The sequence below is a fragment of the Setaria viridis genome, chromosome 5 (genome assembly GCF_005286985.2).
Source record: "Setaria viridis chromosome 5, Setaria_viridis_v4.0, whole genome shotgun sequence".
Classification (NCBI taxonomy): Eukaryota; Viridiplantae; Streptophyta; class Magnoliopsida; order Poales; family Poaceae; genus Setaria; species Setaria viridis.
In genome coordinates this window covers 1,181,019-1,193,400 of record NC_048267.2, presented here as the reverse complement: position 1 = coordinate 1,193,400, position 12,382 = coordinate 1,181,019, and the positions used below count along the sequence as shown (strand labels likewise).

The following is a 12,382-nucleotide window of genomic DNA, read 5'->3' as shown; positions in this document are numbered from 1 at the left end:
CGAAGTTTTTTATGTGCTGTCAGAACTCCAAAACCAACTTATTTAAATGATGAAAAAAAACCCTTCCGTTCACAAATAAGCGCCATTTTGGACATGAAACATAGTTTCTCGTCATTCTTTTCGTAGATATTACGACTAGCTTTGCACATATAATAATAAATAAAGTAAAACGTAAAAAACGTACTAATTCCAATTTCCAACGGTTGAAAGAGAGTACCTGTAGAGGGAAACAGCTAGGAAGTGACTGACCATCAGATCTCCTACCCTAGCCCAGCTAGCTCAAAAGGTCCATGGACAGGGCTGTAAAAAAAGCTATTGCATGGATCAGTCGGATGGCACCATGCATAGGGCCGGCACAATGAAGGCCGGTGCGGCATATAATTGCCAAACACGACCTAGCTAAAGCTTTTTTGATCGAACCACTCAGCTTCGTCCACTGCAGGCTCTTTTGTCACCTTTCGTCCATCGTCGTCTTTCGGATCAATCACTACCGTACCACAGCACAGCTCCACCACCACCACCGCGCCATGCATGAAATTTTTCTCCGAGTTTGGGCTAGCACATGCATGCGTGTATTGGCGCCATGGATGAGGACATGGCAAGACTACTGATTGATTGATTCTACAGTTATGTTCACTATATTCGTTTTTTTATTTATTAATGGTGCATTTCAATGACAATCACTAACTGTTTACTAGACCATCATCTCTCGTACGTACTCGCTCCTCTGTGTATGTGTTCAACGTATGCTTAGCTGAAACATGAGCTTGAGCTCGGCTCTTCCACCTGTTGAGACTTCATGAATCCAAATTTTGTCCAACCAATTTGGATCGTACATGCTGCAATTTATTGTAAGGAAGATTTTTTCCCCCACGTGCTAAGTAGAAATGCTAGTGCTTACCTCTACTTTTTGACCCTCTTCTCTTTGGACTGAATTCTAGGTAGTAGACTGCACTTTTAGTTACTACAATAGCAGAAACATGAAATTTTAGAATATAATAAATATAGCTACATTTAGGACATTTTCAATTTTGACTACGAATAGCGAGCTAATTATGGAGAGTAATAACATAAAAATGATACTAGTAGATTTATCGTGGAACCAACTAACTTTTCTATTTGAAATAAATGAGAGATATTGTTTGTCAAAGTTTTTTAAAAAAATAAGTTTGTAAAAAGCTAAACGTAGTAGCTAGGACTGAGGGGGTATTTTTGTTTTCAAATACGCTTTGTACCTGAGCTATAAGCTATGTGGTTGTAGTTGAGTCTGTCCCTATAACGAGCTAGCTTTCCATGGAGTTTGATGAGAGTTTGGTGCATTCGATTCGCATGTTATGTGACGGTGCAAGTTGGTGGCGGTGCTTGTAGCGCGAGCACGCGCCTGGCCTGGTAGCGACGGGACAGATTAAGTCAATAATCACGCACGCATAAGTGGCCGACGCGTCCACGTGGCCTCTGCGACGGGACGGGGCCTACATACACCAACAGAGAGCGGGACGGCCAGTGTGCACAACAGTGCCCTATCCAGAGGAATCGATCGTCAGTTGCATACAGAAAATAAACCCGGCCCATGCAGGGTGCCCGTTGTTTGCCGACATGCAGGGGAAACACTGCTCGCAAGTCGTCCCCCCCCCCCCCCCCCCCCCCCCCCCCCCCTTCATGCATATCCAAACAGGGTAGCAACTACACTTGTACGAAGCATACTTCTTGCAGATACAAGCATGGTACAACTGTAGGTAGTGCCTGCATGCTGGGTACCCTGTACAACCTGCTTGTCTATTGTCTTTATCGTCGTACACGACCAGGCCTTTGTATACTTTGCCGAGGGTTTCTCCCAAAATCGGTGAAGCCAAAAATAGTATGTTCACTCGGCTTCTAAGGGTCTGTAGCTTTTGAACTTTTTCTGAAAAGTTGTTGCTGGCTTTTTTTCTTTGAAAAGCCAACACTAGCTTTTAAAAGATGTGTTTAGCTTTTTGAGCTCAAAAAGCTACGAAAAACTCATAAAATTGAGTTTTTTAGTTTTCCATATAAACTCAGCTTTTTAGGCTTCCAGCTTTTTAGAAGTTGCACGGGAAGTTCGCTGTTTGTTTGAGCTTCTGGTTTTTATGCTGAGAAGCTATCAGGAAGCTCAAACAAATTGAGCCTAATTCATTTTAATTCTGACTTCACGCTTCATCACCTCGTTTTCCGGAAAACAGGTGAAGCAGAATCCTGCCAAACAGGGCTTTTACCATCTCTATATCTTGAGGAGCTGCTGAATAACGAAGACTCAAGAGTCGTCGTGGGCATACGCATCGATCGGCTCTTCCAACATGATCGAGCAGTGCCGCCGACTATTGCATTGGGCCATGGACGTAGTACGTGCTCTACTGCTAACTCTAGGTCTCTAGCTAGTAGATAGGTAGAGATAACCTTGCACGCTGGGTGCGATGGAGCTGGACTGCGAGCAGTGAGCACGTGCGCAAGAGTCAGCAATGGCATAGTGCATCATACCCAGTGCGGGAGCAGGTGGATCGAGCGGCGATGAGACCACGAGCACGAGGCGGCGGCCGGGCGACGACGCGCGCGGAGGAGCTAGCTCAGGAATTAATCTATCCGTGTGGCTCGCCGGCCGGCCGGCGGCAAGACCCAATGATAATTGATATCCGCAGGCAGGGCCAATCATGGAGTGAGTCTGGATCGGGTTAGGTAACTGGCCGGTTCACATGGCGTAAAAGCTAGCTAGACCCCGGCGGCGACCGACCGCAGTTGATGATGAGATACCACGTACAAGATCTTCGTCAGAGGAGGTAAAGGTAATTTCCCTCTTGTTGATAAGGTCTCTCCAGCTTTAGCTAGCCAATCGATCGGCTAATGTGACGATGGACCCGTGACCGTGAGCCACATCAAAGGTCGTCGTCTTCATGCAGGGCAGGGCAGGCGCGGCTGCCACTGCCATGCCAACACTAATTTTTCTCAAGGCAACTTGCTTCTGCTACCATTTCAGAGAAAACATATCAATCTTGGGGGCTCTGAACCTCTGAACGACATGCTCTCTGATTTCCTCCCAGTTATCAACTACTTTCAGACCAGCTCCCTGATCGGTGTCATGGCGCAGAGCTGCTCCTCGTCGCTTCCCCTGTAGATTGCAGTGCACCACCACCCGCAGCAGCTGAAAGATGCCCACTGGGGGCATGCAACCGACACAGTAAAATAAAAGGGCAAAAATAAAAGAAATATATTGTGTGTAATCTGAGCTATTAATGAGATCCATTGAGTGACTGACGAACCGATCAGACATGGCATAACCCGTGATTATTCAACCATCACCCTTGTCGATCACACTGTTTTGCTGCAGGCCAAGATTTCCCCGGGGAGCTCGGTCCTGGGTCTTTAACGGACCTCTACACAAAGTGGCCCAACGGGCGGGGGGTTGGACCAATGCAATGGGCTGTGGGCTGCAGGCTAGATTCTGGCAACGTTTCTGAAGGAAGAAGGCAGGCAGCTTCGTTCTGCACCTATGCTGCTACCAGTTTCAGAGAAAAGCACATCAAGCTCATTTCTGACCCTCCGCCTCCGGCTTCGTTCCACCTAACTCCTGCGGATGCATGGCTACCACTGCTTTCAGACCCTTCTCCTGATCGATGGCGGTGGCATGGAGCTTTCCAGCTGCCCCGTCGCTTCTCCTGTAGATGCAGTACAGCACCAGCTGAAGAATGCCCATTGGAACGCCGACGAAGTTTGGAGACTGAAGTATGTGAAAGTGAAACATCAGAGAGTGATGATCGGTTTAAACGAGTTCCATCTTATATCAGTGAACATGATCAGGATCTTGCACTAACCGCGATGAACAGATCCTTCCCAAGGAGCCCATATATCATCCACAGAGCGCTGGACAGGAAGGAGAACAGTGACAGGTACAATGGCATGAACTCCACGCTTTTCGTCGTTATGACTTGCTTCTGCAGTGACAAGTTCAGTTCGGAAAACCTTTGATTATGAAACTGCAATACACATGAATGTCTCTGGAGTGAAAATTAATGCCTTTTAGTAGTACATGATTTCTTAATTAATCTGATTTGGTTTCTGTACCACTACTTCGATGACAGTTGGTGAATTGGAGCTTTTACATAACAGGTTCAGACTGAGCCTTTGTTTATTCAGGACAAGGTTTAATCACCAACTGCCAATTATATAAAAAAATCACCAATTGCTATCTAATTGTGTAGGTAATATATACTTGATACTCACTGCAGCTACCATTGGAGAGCTGTACATGGATATGGAAGCAACTAAACCAACACTACCAACAAAAACCTTGCGCATACGGTGCGTATGGACCATAAAGCTTGAGAAGAATGCTGTCAAGCCAAATAATGTCACAACAGGAATCACCAATTGCAAGGCAAACCTCTGCAACAAAAAAAAAACTAAGATGGTGTTAACTGTGTTCAGCAGTTTACACATATCGATACATATGAAATAAAATAGAATAATGCGCCGTAGATCACTTGCCTTCTTTTTACTTGGCGCAAACCATATGTATATGCTGATGAATGTGATCTCAAGCAGGATGCCCACTCCATTGATGGTAGAAACTGGGAAATTTTCCCATCCAGAGCTCACTACAGGAAGCCCATACCAGGTGTACAGGAGGCAGTTGAACAGCGCTAGTATGTAAGGCACGCATGAGAACTCCTCTACATTGCCCTTCTTTACCACCCTTCTGAATGTCAATCTGTGAAACATCAGTCGCAGAGCATAAGCAAAGATTGCATAGGTTGTATCAATTTCTGATCATGCATAGTACTTCTGAATATGACACGTACATTGGTGCTGCATAGAGGAGCATAGAAGCAGCATTTCCTGCAACAAGGAGAGACTTGTTTTACAGCCATTCATGAAAACAAATGACTTCAAAAGGACATGCAGATGAGGAGTACCAAGAATTCCAACTGCTACACGGACTGTGTTAGGAACCATTCTTGCCGTGCAGAGATGGTTTCAGTCTTCAGGTGGACAGAGGGTATATCTGACAAAAACTGCTAGAATGGCTTTGCTTGCCTGAAGTGGACGTTAGCTATTTATACTCCCTGAGCTGAGGCATAGCTGAATTGCACAATGACTTGAGTGGGTACAGCACAAGAAGCAAAAGGCATGGCTGCATGAAATTCAATTGGGTAGCCTGAGAAAATTAGCAATGCCCTCGATCAACAGCTCAGATCATTCGTCGAGAAAGCTATTCCGGCCTGCAGCTGAGATTGACGACAACCTATGTTCGTAGCTTTTGTTTCTCCGCACTATGCGCAAAGTAAAATCTTTATAAACTTTGCTGGAAAGAAGGCGAATGTTGCGTTTGCGTCAGTCAGCGACTCAGCAACCTTGATAACCAGCTGCGTCGATGAGCATTGCCTTTGAGAAAAAGTTGATGAACTCAGCCGGCACATTATATGAGGATATGCCTACTCTGAATCCACATCAGGCCACTTCCTTAGCGATGGGTCATCAAATAATTCCCAAAAAAAATTCACAGGTGGTGGCACCACAGATTGGCCTATGTGGATTCAGGATGAGAACGTTTAGTCATGGGGATAAAGTCATTCAGCACTGGAATGCACATTGCGCCTTGATCTGCATGACTGCATTATGCACATTGTTTAGTCACTGAAGGCGCCAAGTGTAAGTTGGTGTCAGGCTCTGCTCACTAAAGCCAATGAGCGCACCATGACCTCTTAAAAATTGAAAAATGCACCACCAGCATGATCCTCGCTATCAAAGTATCACCAGTACATACTAACCGTGGGCAGATTATAATTGCCCTAGTTTTGTAATGCCGTTGTTTTGGTAATGGACATCGCATCAGCTCCGTTGACCATCGTCTTGCAAATGATTTTTTTCCCTGGTCATCTATTGCTGGTTTTTTTTTCTGCATAATCTTGATGATCACTGCAACGAAACCACGTAGTAGTAAAGCTTCTTCTTCTTCTTTTTTTTGTGTGTGTGTGGGGTGGAGGTAGCAGTGAAGTCATGCTCAGAACGAAAAAAATTACTCCTTTCTGGGCCCGAAAACGTTTTCGCACGGCCGAAACTTACTCTTCTGGGCAGCCCAACGAACCCAGCGCAGATGGACCGGAAGTCACTGCAGCCCACGGGCCACGGCCTAGGCTGGTAGGTTTGAGGCCTTTTGCCGGCCTGTTCCGTGCTTCCCAAACGTTTTTGGTGTTTCCGAATCGGATCCGGGGACAGCCAGGGCATCTTCGTTTGGCGTCCGACTAGGAAACCAAACCGGCGAGCCGGCACGCTCAGGAACAAAGCTTCCTGCATCGTCGTGTGATATAAACGTAGACGGTGTACCGACGTACGCGCCGGCTGCTCGTCGAAATCAAAGACTGCAAGCAGGCGTCATCCAGAATTCCTACGTCCATCGATAATGTCGGCCCTGCCGACGACCGCGCCGGCGAGCCCCGGCGGGGAGACGGCTGCGTCGCTTAGGGAGGGCCTGCTGGAGCGCCCGTCGTCCGCGGCGACGTCGTCACGCCGCGAGAAGATCGAGCGGCTGCGGGAGCGCGCGGACGCGCTGCGGCGGGAGGTGGACGCGGCGAAGGACGGGGCCGAGGCGGCGGAGGCGGGCGCGCGGCACGCCGAGGGGCGCGAGCGCGAGGCGGCGGCGGGGCTCCAGGCGACGGCGAGGACGAGCGAGATGCAGGGCGAGAAGCTGCGGGAGCTGGAGGACGAGCTCAGGTACAAGGACGGGCGCATCAAGGTGCTCGAGGCCATCGTCAAGACGATGACCACCAAGAAGAAGTGAAAAGAAGTGTGTACGTGTGACTAGACTAGCGCGTAGGCGTAGTTGTTGGTTGGCATGGACTTGCATGTTAATAATTTTCCGAGAGCGTGTTGACATGCTAGCTGCTCAATCTACTTCTTAATTCCACCTCGTTTAGCGTACGCACAGCGTCCGTTCTTCTTTCTCTAGTTCAAGAAAATCTCAGCAAATCTCTGCTGCATCCCTTTTTTTCCTTTCTCGTGAAAAACAGGGAACATAGTAAAAACGGAGAGATGACTTGAGTAGCAGCAACGCGGCAGATCAAGAAACAGTCTCCGGCTCTCTCCCTCAAAGTTGGAAGATCATATGAATTCCGACTTCAACTACCTCCGGTCTTTTGTTTTAACCCCCATGCATGTGCAGCACGCAAGACTAAGCTCGTGTATCACAATGGCTAGCTATAGTCGTGCTAGCAATGTGTTGGAAACGTACGGACAAATGCAGCGGTTGGTTTGCACGCATCACCGGCTCCAGTGTAAGTACTTGGTGTATGCTGTTAAGCTGAGGGTGCACGTAGCTTAAGCATCTGCACAGCTACTGTCCCTGTTGTAGGTATTGAAATCCTATACATCCCAGCATATAAATATAAATACGGGCACTACAAAATGAACACACTAAATTATTAACCTTTAATTTGCTCCGTCGTCGTCATGAAAATTTTAGATGAAAACTTTGTGTGAATCGCTAGGAGCGCCACATTGTTATTTGAGGTAAGTTAAAGTGGATTAACAATTCATATAAAAGCTAGCGTGGACTTGCAGAGTTTATATATGAGATCACATGCAATGCAATGCAATGCAATGCGCGCGCGGCATATTATATTATTATTTGAGACTCGATCAAAGTATGCTGATATTATTTGAGACTCGTCTAGCCATTGTTTTTCCTCCATATGCAGCACGCAAACTGGTTAAATATGCCACAATGTCAAATCCAGCCTTCTATAAAGCTAACCATTAGAAGCAAGGATCCGAGAAGGGATTAAGATGGCGGAGAAGAAGGATGAGATCAAGATGGAGGAGAAGAAGGATGAGTTCAGCGCGGAGAAGGTGATCGCCGAGTTCGAGCGCCTGTCGGGGGACGCCGCCGCCGTCCAGCGGGAGACGCTGCGGCGGATCCTCGCCGACAACGCCGCCGCGGAGTACCTCCAGGTCCGGGGCCTCGCCGGCCGCACCGACCCGGACAGCTTCCGGTCCTGCGTGCCGCTCTCCACGCACGCCGACGTCGAGCCCTACATTGCGCGCATCGCCGACGGCGACACCTCCGCCGTCCTCACCGCCACGCCCGTCACCTCCATCTCCCTCAGCTCCGGCACCACGCAGGGGAAGCGCAAGTACCTGCTCTTCAACGACGAGATCTTCAAGTCAGCGATGCAGACGTACCAGACGTCCTTCGCTTTCAGGAACAGGTATATCCGTATATGTGTGGTAGCTAGATTGATGCTACGAGCTAAGGTCTGTAGCTGTCGTCTTGCCATTTCATGCACCATTTTTGTTTGTTTGTACTCGTGGAGTTTGTTGCCTAGCTCAAACCATTTTAAGTTTTTTTTTGCGATATCTTAAGTTTGAATCATGTGTATTTAAAAACTTCAAATATTATTTATGATACTAGATACGTATTAAAATTTACAGTAATATATTTTTTCATAATATACCTATTTAGTGATATAATTGTTGGTAGTCTTTTTTTTATGAAACTATTTGGTGCTATAATTGTTGGTACTCTTATCTATAAACTTAGTCAAACTTAAAATATTTTGATTTAGGACAAATTTTTTTTAAGAGTCAACGGAGGGAGGGCTAAGAAAGCTCACCTTAACAATTCGTTTCTTCAAATCGTTTCTTCAAAGTGAAACTACAAGATCAGGCAACATACCTAGGACAAAATTAGAATTGTATTCTTTATGGAATAGAAGGAGCATTCGACAATGCATCTTAGCCATCAATTACTTGCTATGTTCAACATTATAAGGTGCTTAGTTTTGTAATAAACTAAACTTTTCTAATTTTTACCAACTTTATAGAAACAGACGCCAACTTGGAACATCAAATTAGTTTCTTATAGACCCATAGTAAAATATGTCTTGATAGTACATACATTTGTTTAGTATTAAAAGATCCCAACATGTATTTTTCCTATAAAATTGATTACACGTAGGAAAGTTTAGCTTGGGAGAATGTTACTGATCGAAGATGCCCTAATTGTTTGGCTTCTTTGCCCTCTAACAGGGCTTTCCCCGTCGAGGATGGCAAGTCGCTGCAGTTCATCTATGTCAGTAGGCAATTCACGACCAAGGGCGGTCTCACGGCGACGACGGCCACCATCAACTTGTACAATAAAGAGGAGTTCAGGAGCAACATGCGATCCATCCAGTTGGATTGCTGCAGCCCCCGCGAGGTTCTCTTCTGCCCTGACTTCAGGGAGACGCTCTACTGCCACCTCCTTTGCGGCCTCCTCTTCGCCGCCGAGGTGCGCACGGTGTCCGCCACGTTCGCGCACAGCCTCGTGCTCGCGTTCGAGACGTTGGAGACGGTGTGGGAGGAGCTCTACGCCGACATCCGCCGTGGCGCGCCGTCGCCGGCGCGGGTCACCGAGCCGGCCGTCCGGCGGGCCATGTCGGCCCTCCTCGCCGCCCCGAACCCCGCGCTCGCTGACGAGGTCGCGCGCAGGTGCGCCGGGCTCACCGACTGGTACGGCGTGATCCCGGCGCTGTGGCCCAACGCCAAGTACGTGAGCACGATCGTGACGGGGTCCATGGAGCACTACGTCAAGAAGCTCCGGCACTACGCCGGCGGCCTGCCGCTGGTCGCCACGGAGTACGGCGCGACGGAAGGGATGATCGGTCCCAACGTGGAGCCGGAGATGCCGCCGGAGTCAGCCACGTTCGCCGTGCTCCCCAACATTGGCTACTTCGAGTTCATCCCTCTCAAGACTAGCGACGCCGGCGCTGCTGCTGCCGACGCGTGCTACGCGGACGCGAAGCCCGTTGGCCTGACAGATGTCACCGTTGGTGAGAGTTACGAAGTTGTCATGACCACCTTCACAGGTACGTGAATAATTCTTTCACAATGGTTTCCATTCAAGCAGTAAGTGGTGGTCCAAACTGTAGCTCTATCATTTTTATGTATTGCCACGGCACAAACAATTTTTATGCGTATGTCTCCATTTTCGTTTTTTTTTGGAACTTGCTTTAATCCGTCGGAGGCCGAACACCTTTAATAATGAATGGTCGAGTGCAAAACTCACGCAGAGACCGAAATTAAGCAGGATTGTACCGGTACCGTTTGGGGGACGTGGTAAGGGTGGCCGGCTTCTACAACAATACGCCCAAGCTCAAATACATGGGCCGGAGAAGCCTCACGCTGTCCATCAACGTCGACAAGAACACCGAGCAGGACGTCCAACACGCCGTCGACGGTGCGGCCAAGATCCTCGCCGCCGAGAGGCTGGAGGTCGTGGACTACACCAGCTACGCCGACTTGGCCTCCGACCCCGGCCACTACGTCGTCTTCTGGGAGCTCAACGACGGCGAGGTCAGTGATGATGGCAAGCTACTACTGCAGAGCTGCTGCGACGAGCTGGACAGGGGCTTCGTCGACGCCGGGTACTTGGGCTCGAGGATAACGCGCGCCATCGGGCCACTGGAGTTGCGGGTGCTGCGGCGGGGCACCTTTGAGGAGGTGCTCCGCCATTACCTCTCCCTCGGTGCGCCGGTGAACCAGTTCAAGTTGCCGCGCTGCGTGCCCCGGTCCAACTCCGCCGTTCTTCAGATCCTCTCCAGCAATACTCTGAAGGCCTTCTTCAGCACAGCCTATGACGGATCGAAGCCAGCGGCCGTACGATAAGCGTAGCAGCGTGGGAAAGTTGCAAAGCTCATGCTGCTCTCTCGCAGTTCATGATCAGGATTTGGGAGTAAATTCAGGGTGCTTAATGTGAGTGTGACAGAATTTGGGCAGTTCCAGTTAGTATGAGTGATTTCTTGGTGCCAAGCGAACTGTTCTGTTTTCTTAATGCCATCTCGTCTGGCGCATGCCGCATGTGTGTGATACGCTGCGTCCTTAGCCAAATCAAAAGGAAATCTCAGCGAATCATACGCACGTCGTCAAGTTGGAAATTAAAGGACAAATGCAGTGGTTGGTTTGTACGCATCAACGTGTCCATACCATGTTGCCACATGTGCACATCTGTACAACCGTTCCTGTTGGAATGATTATTTGTGAAGGATCGGAACGGGCGACTAGAGAGGGGCGGCCCAGGGCCTGGGCCTCGCCGATCGCACCTACCCGGATGGCTTCCGGGCCTGCGTGCCGCTCGCCACACAGACCTCGAGCCCTACATCGCGCGCATCGCCGATGGCGACACCTCCACTGTGCTCACCGCCACGCCCGTCACCTCATTCTCCCACAGCTCCGGCACAACGCTGGGGAAGCGCAAGTACCTGCCCTTCAACGACGAGCACTTCAAGACAGCGATGCAGACGTACCAGACATCCTTCGGTTTCAGGAACAGGTAGCTACACTGACGCTGGAACCACCGGCTCCTTTCTCGATCTTCTTGTCATTTTCATGCATTCCCCATGCTTGTTTGTAATAGCTTAGTTATCTGACCTCTGTACAGGGCTTTCCCCGTGGAGGACGGCAAGTCGCTGCAGTTCGTTTACGCCAGCGGGCACTCCACGACCAAGGGCGGCCTCACGGCGACCACGGTCACCACCAACCTCTACCGTAACAAGGATTTCAAGGCCAACATGCGCTACATCCAGTCCGATCCCTGCAGCCCCAAGGAGGTGCTCTTCTGCCCAAACTTCACGGAATCGCTCTACTGCCACTTCCTCTGCGGCCTGCTCCTCGCCGGCGAGGTCCGCTCAGTGTCCGCCTATGACTGAAAACCCAACGGTATGGTGTGGTGCAGAGAAAAGAAGAAACCACGAAGCAATGTGTTTGTGTTTCTTACGATGTAAACAGACAGACGGTCATGGACTCCTGGCCCACATTTATATGGAGGCCCGTTAGAGAGAGTCAACACGTAGGGCAAATACATTGGCCCAAATAGACATGCTAGCATCATTTTTATGCACCGATTGAGTAGGACTTGTATTTGCCTTTGCCTTGGCACCATTACATTTTATAATATGTCTGCTCACCAAAATTGTATCAATACTACCGTTAACCATTTTGAGACAATTTAGCTAGCAAGAATGCACGCCTAAATGTGTCACCGATATGCAGCGTCCTTTTCGACCGGAAAACTTTTTTTACAGGAGTCCTGAAAATCTCGCACCGTGCAGGACCTTGCCCGATGGCTGACGCGTGGCGCCCTTCAGCATCGGACGTACACTCGCGAAGAGGACACCATTCCGCGGCTCCGCGTAGGCTCACGCGCATGCTCCGGCTCGGAGCCCTCGCGTGACTGGCTAGCCGGCCGGCCGCTTGGTGGAGAGAGCGTCTCCCGGCTTGGGCTCCCAAACGAGCGGCCTATTCTTTTTTATCGCTAGGTCTCCGAGTCACCGTCAACTCCCACTCCTATCGCCGGCGCTGCCGTCGTTCATCGCCGCTGCTCCACGGCCCAGTATACTAG

The 12,382-nt window shown here is 49.3% G+C and overlaps 2 protein-coding genes across 3 annotated transcripts; one reads left to right on the top strand and one right to left on the bottom strand.

The window, feature by feature from the left end:
• Positions 1 to 2,199: 2,199 nt before the first annotated feature.
• On the bottom strand, positions 2,200 to 5,166 carry LOC117855759 (bidirectional sugar transporter SWEET3b). 2 transcript variants are annotated; one of them, XR_004640565.2, is made up of 7 exons: positions 4,923 to 5,166; positions 4,809 to 4,845; positions 4,495 to 4,717; positions 4,231 to 4,392; positions 3,822 to 3,941; positions 3,270 to 3,727; positions 2,200 to 3,165 (listed from the first exon to the last, which is right to left on the bottom strand). XR_004640565.2 is itself a non-coding variant. In XM_034738131.2 (6 exons), exons 1-6 carry the CDS (start codon positions 4,960 to 4,962, stop codon positions 3,536 to 3,538), a joined length of 774 nt encoding a protein of 257 aa, XP_034594022.1. In that variant the 5' UTR covers positions 4,963 to 5,166; the 3' UTR covers positions 3,194 to 3,535. The 2 variants fall into 2 exon arrangements, 1 of the variants encoding a protein (XP_034594022.1); XM_034738131.2 differs by lacking the exon at positions 2,200 to 3,165 and having other exon boundaries at positions 3,194 to 3,727.
• Positions 5,167 to 7,813: 2,647 nt separating this feature from the next.
• LOC117855758 (probable indole-3-acetic acid-amido synthetase GH3.12) lies at positions 7,814 to 10,953 on the top strand. Its single transcript, XM_034738130.1, has 3 exons — positions 7,814 to 8,213; positions 9,034 to 9,851; positions 10,073 to 10,953. Exons 1-3 carry the CDS (start codon positions 7,819 to 7,821, stop codon positions 10,648 to 10,650), a joined length of 1,791 nt encoding a protein of 596 aa, XP_034594021.1. The 5' UTR covers positions 7,814 to 7,818; the 3' UTR covers positions 10,651 to 10,953.
• Positions 10,954 to 12,382: the final 1,429 nt, after the last annotated feature.

Excerpts from the sequence above, each read along its gene's own strand:
- LOC117855758 (XM_034738130.1), top strand. The coding sequence starts at position 7,819 with ATGGAGGAGAAGAAGGATGAGTTCAGCGCGGAGAAGGTGATCGCCGAG. Across the intron at positions 8,214-9,033 it reads TCCTTCGCTTTCAGGAACAG|GGCTTTCCCCGTCGAGGATG; the intron begins GTATATCCGTAT and ends GCCCTCTAACAG. Across the intron at positions 9,852-10,072 it reads TGTCATGACCACCTTCACAG|GATTGTACCGGTACCGTTTG; the intron begins GTACGTGAATAA and ends GAAATTAAGCAG.
- LOC117855759 (XM_034738131.2), bottom strand. The coding sequence starts at position 4,962 with ATGGTTCCTAACACAGTCCGTGTAGCAGTTGGAATTCTTG. Across the intron at positions 4,393-4,494 it reads TTGCGCCAAGTAAAAAGAAG|AGGTTTGCCTTGCAATTGGT; the intron begins GCAAGTGATCTA and ends TTTTTGTTGCAG. Across the intron at positions 3,728-3,821 it reads GGAAGGATCTGTTCATCGCG|TCTCCAAACTTCGTCGGCGT; the intron begins GTTAGTGCAAGA and ends CACATACTTCAG.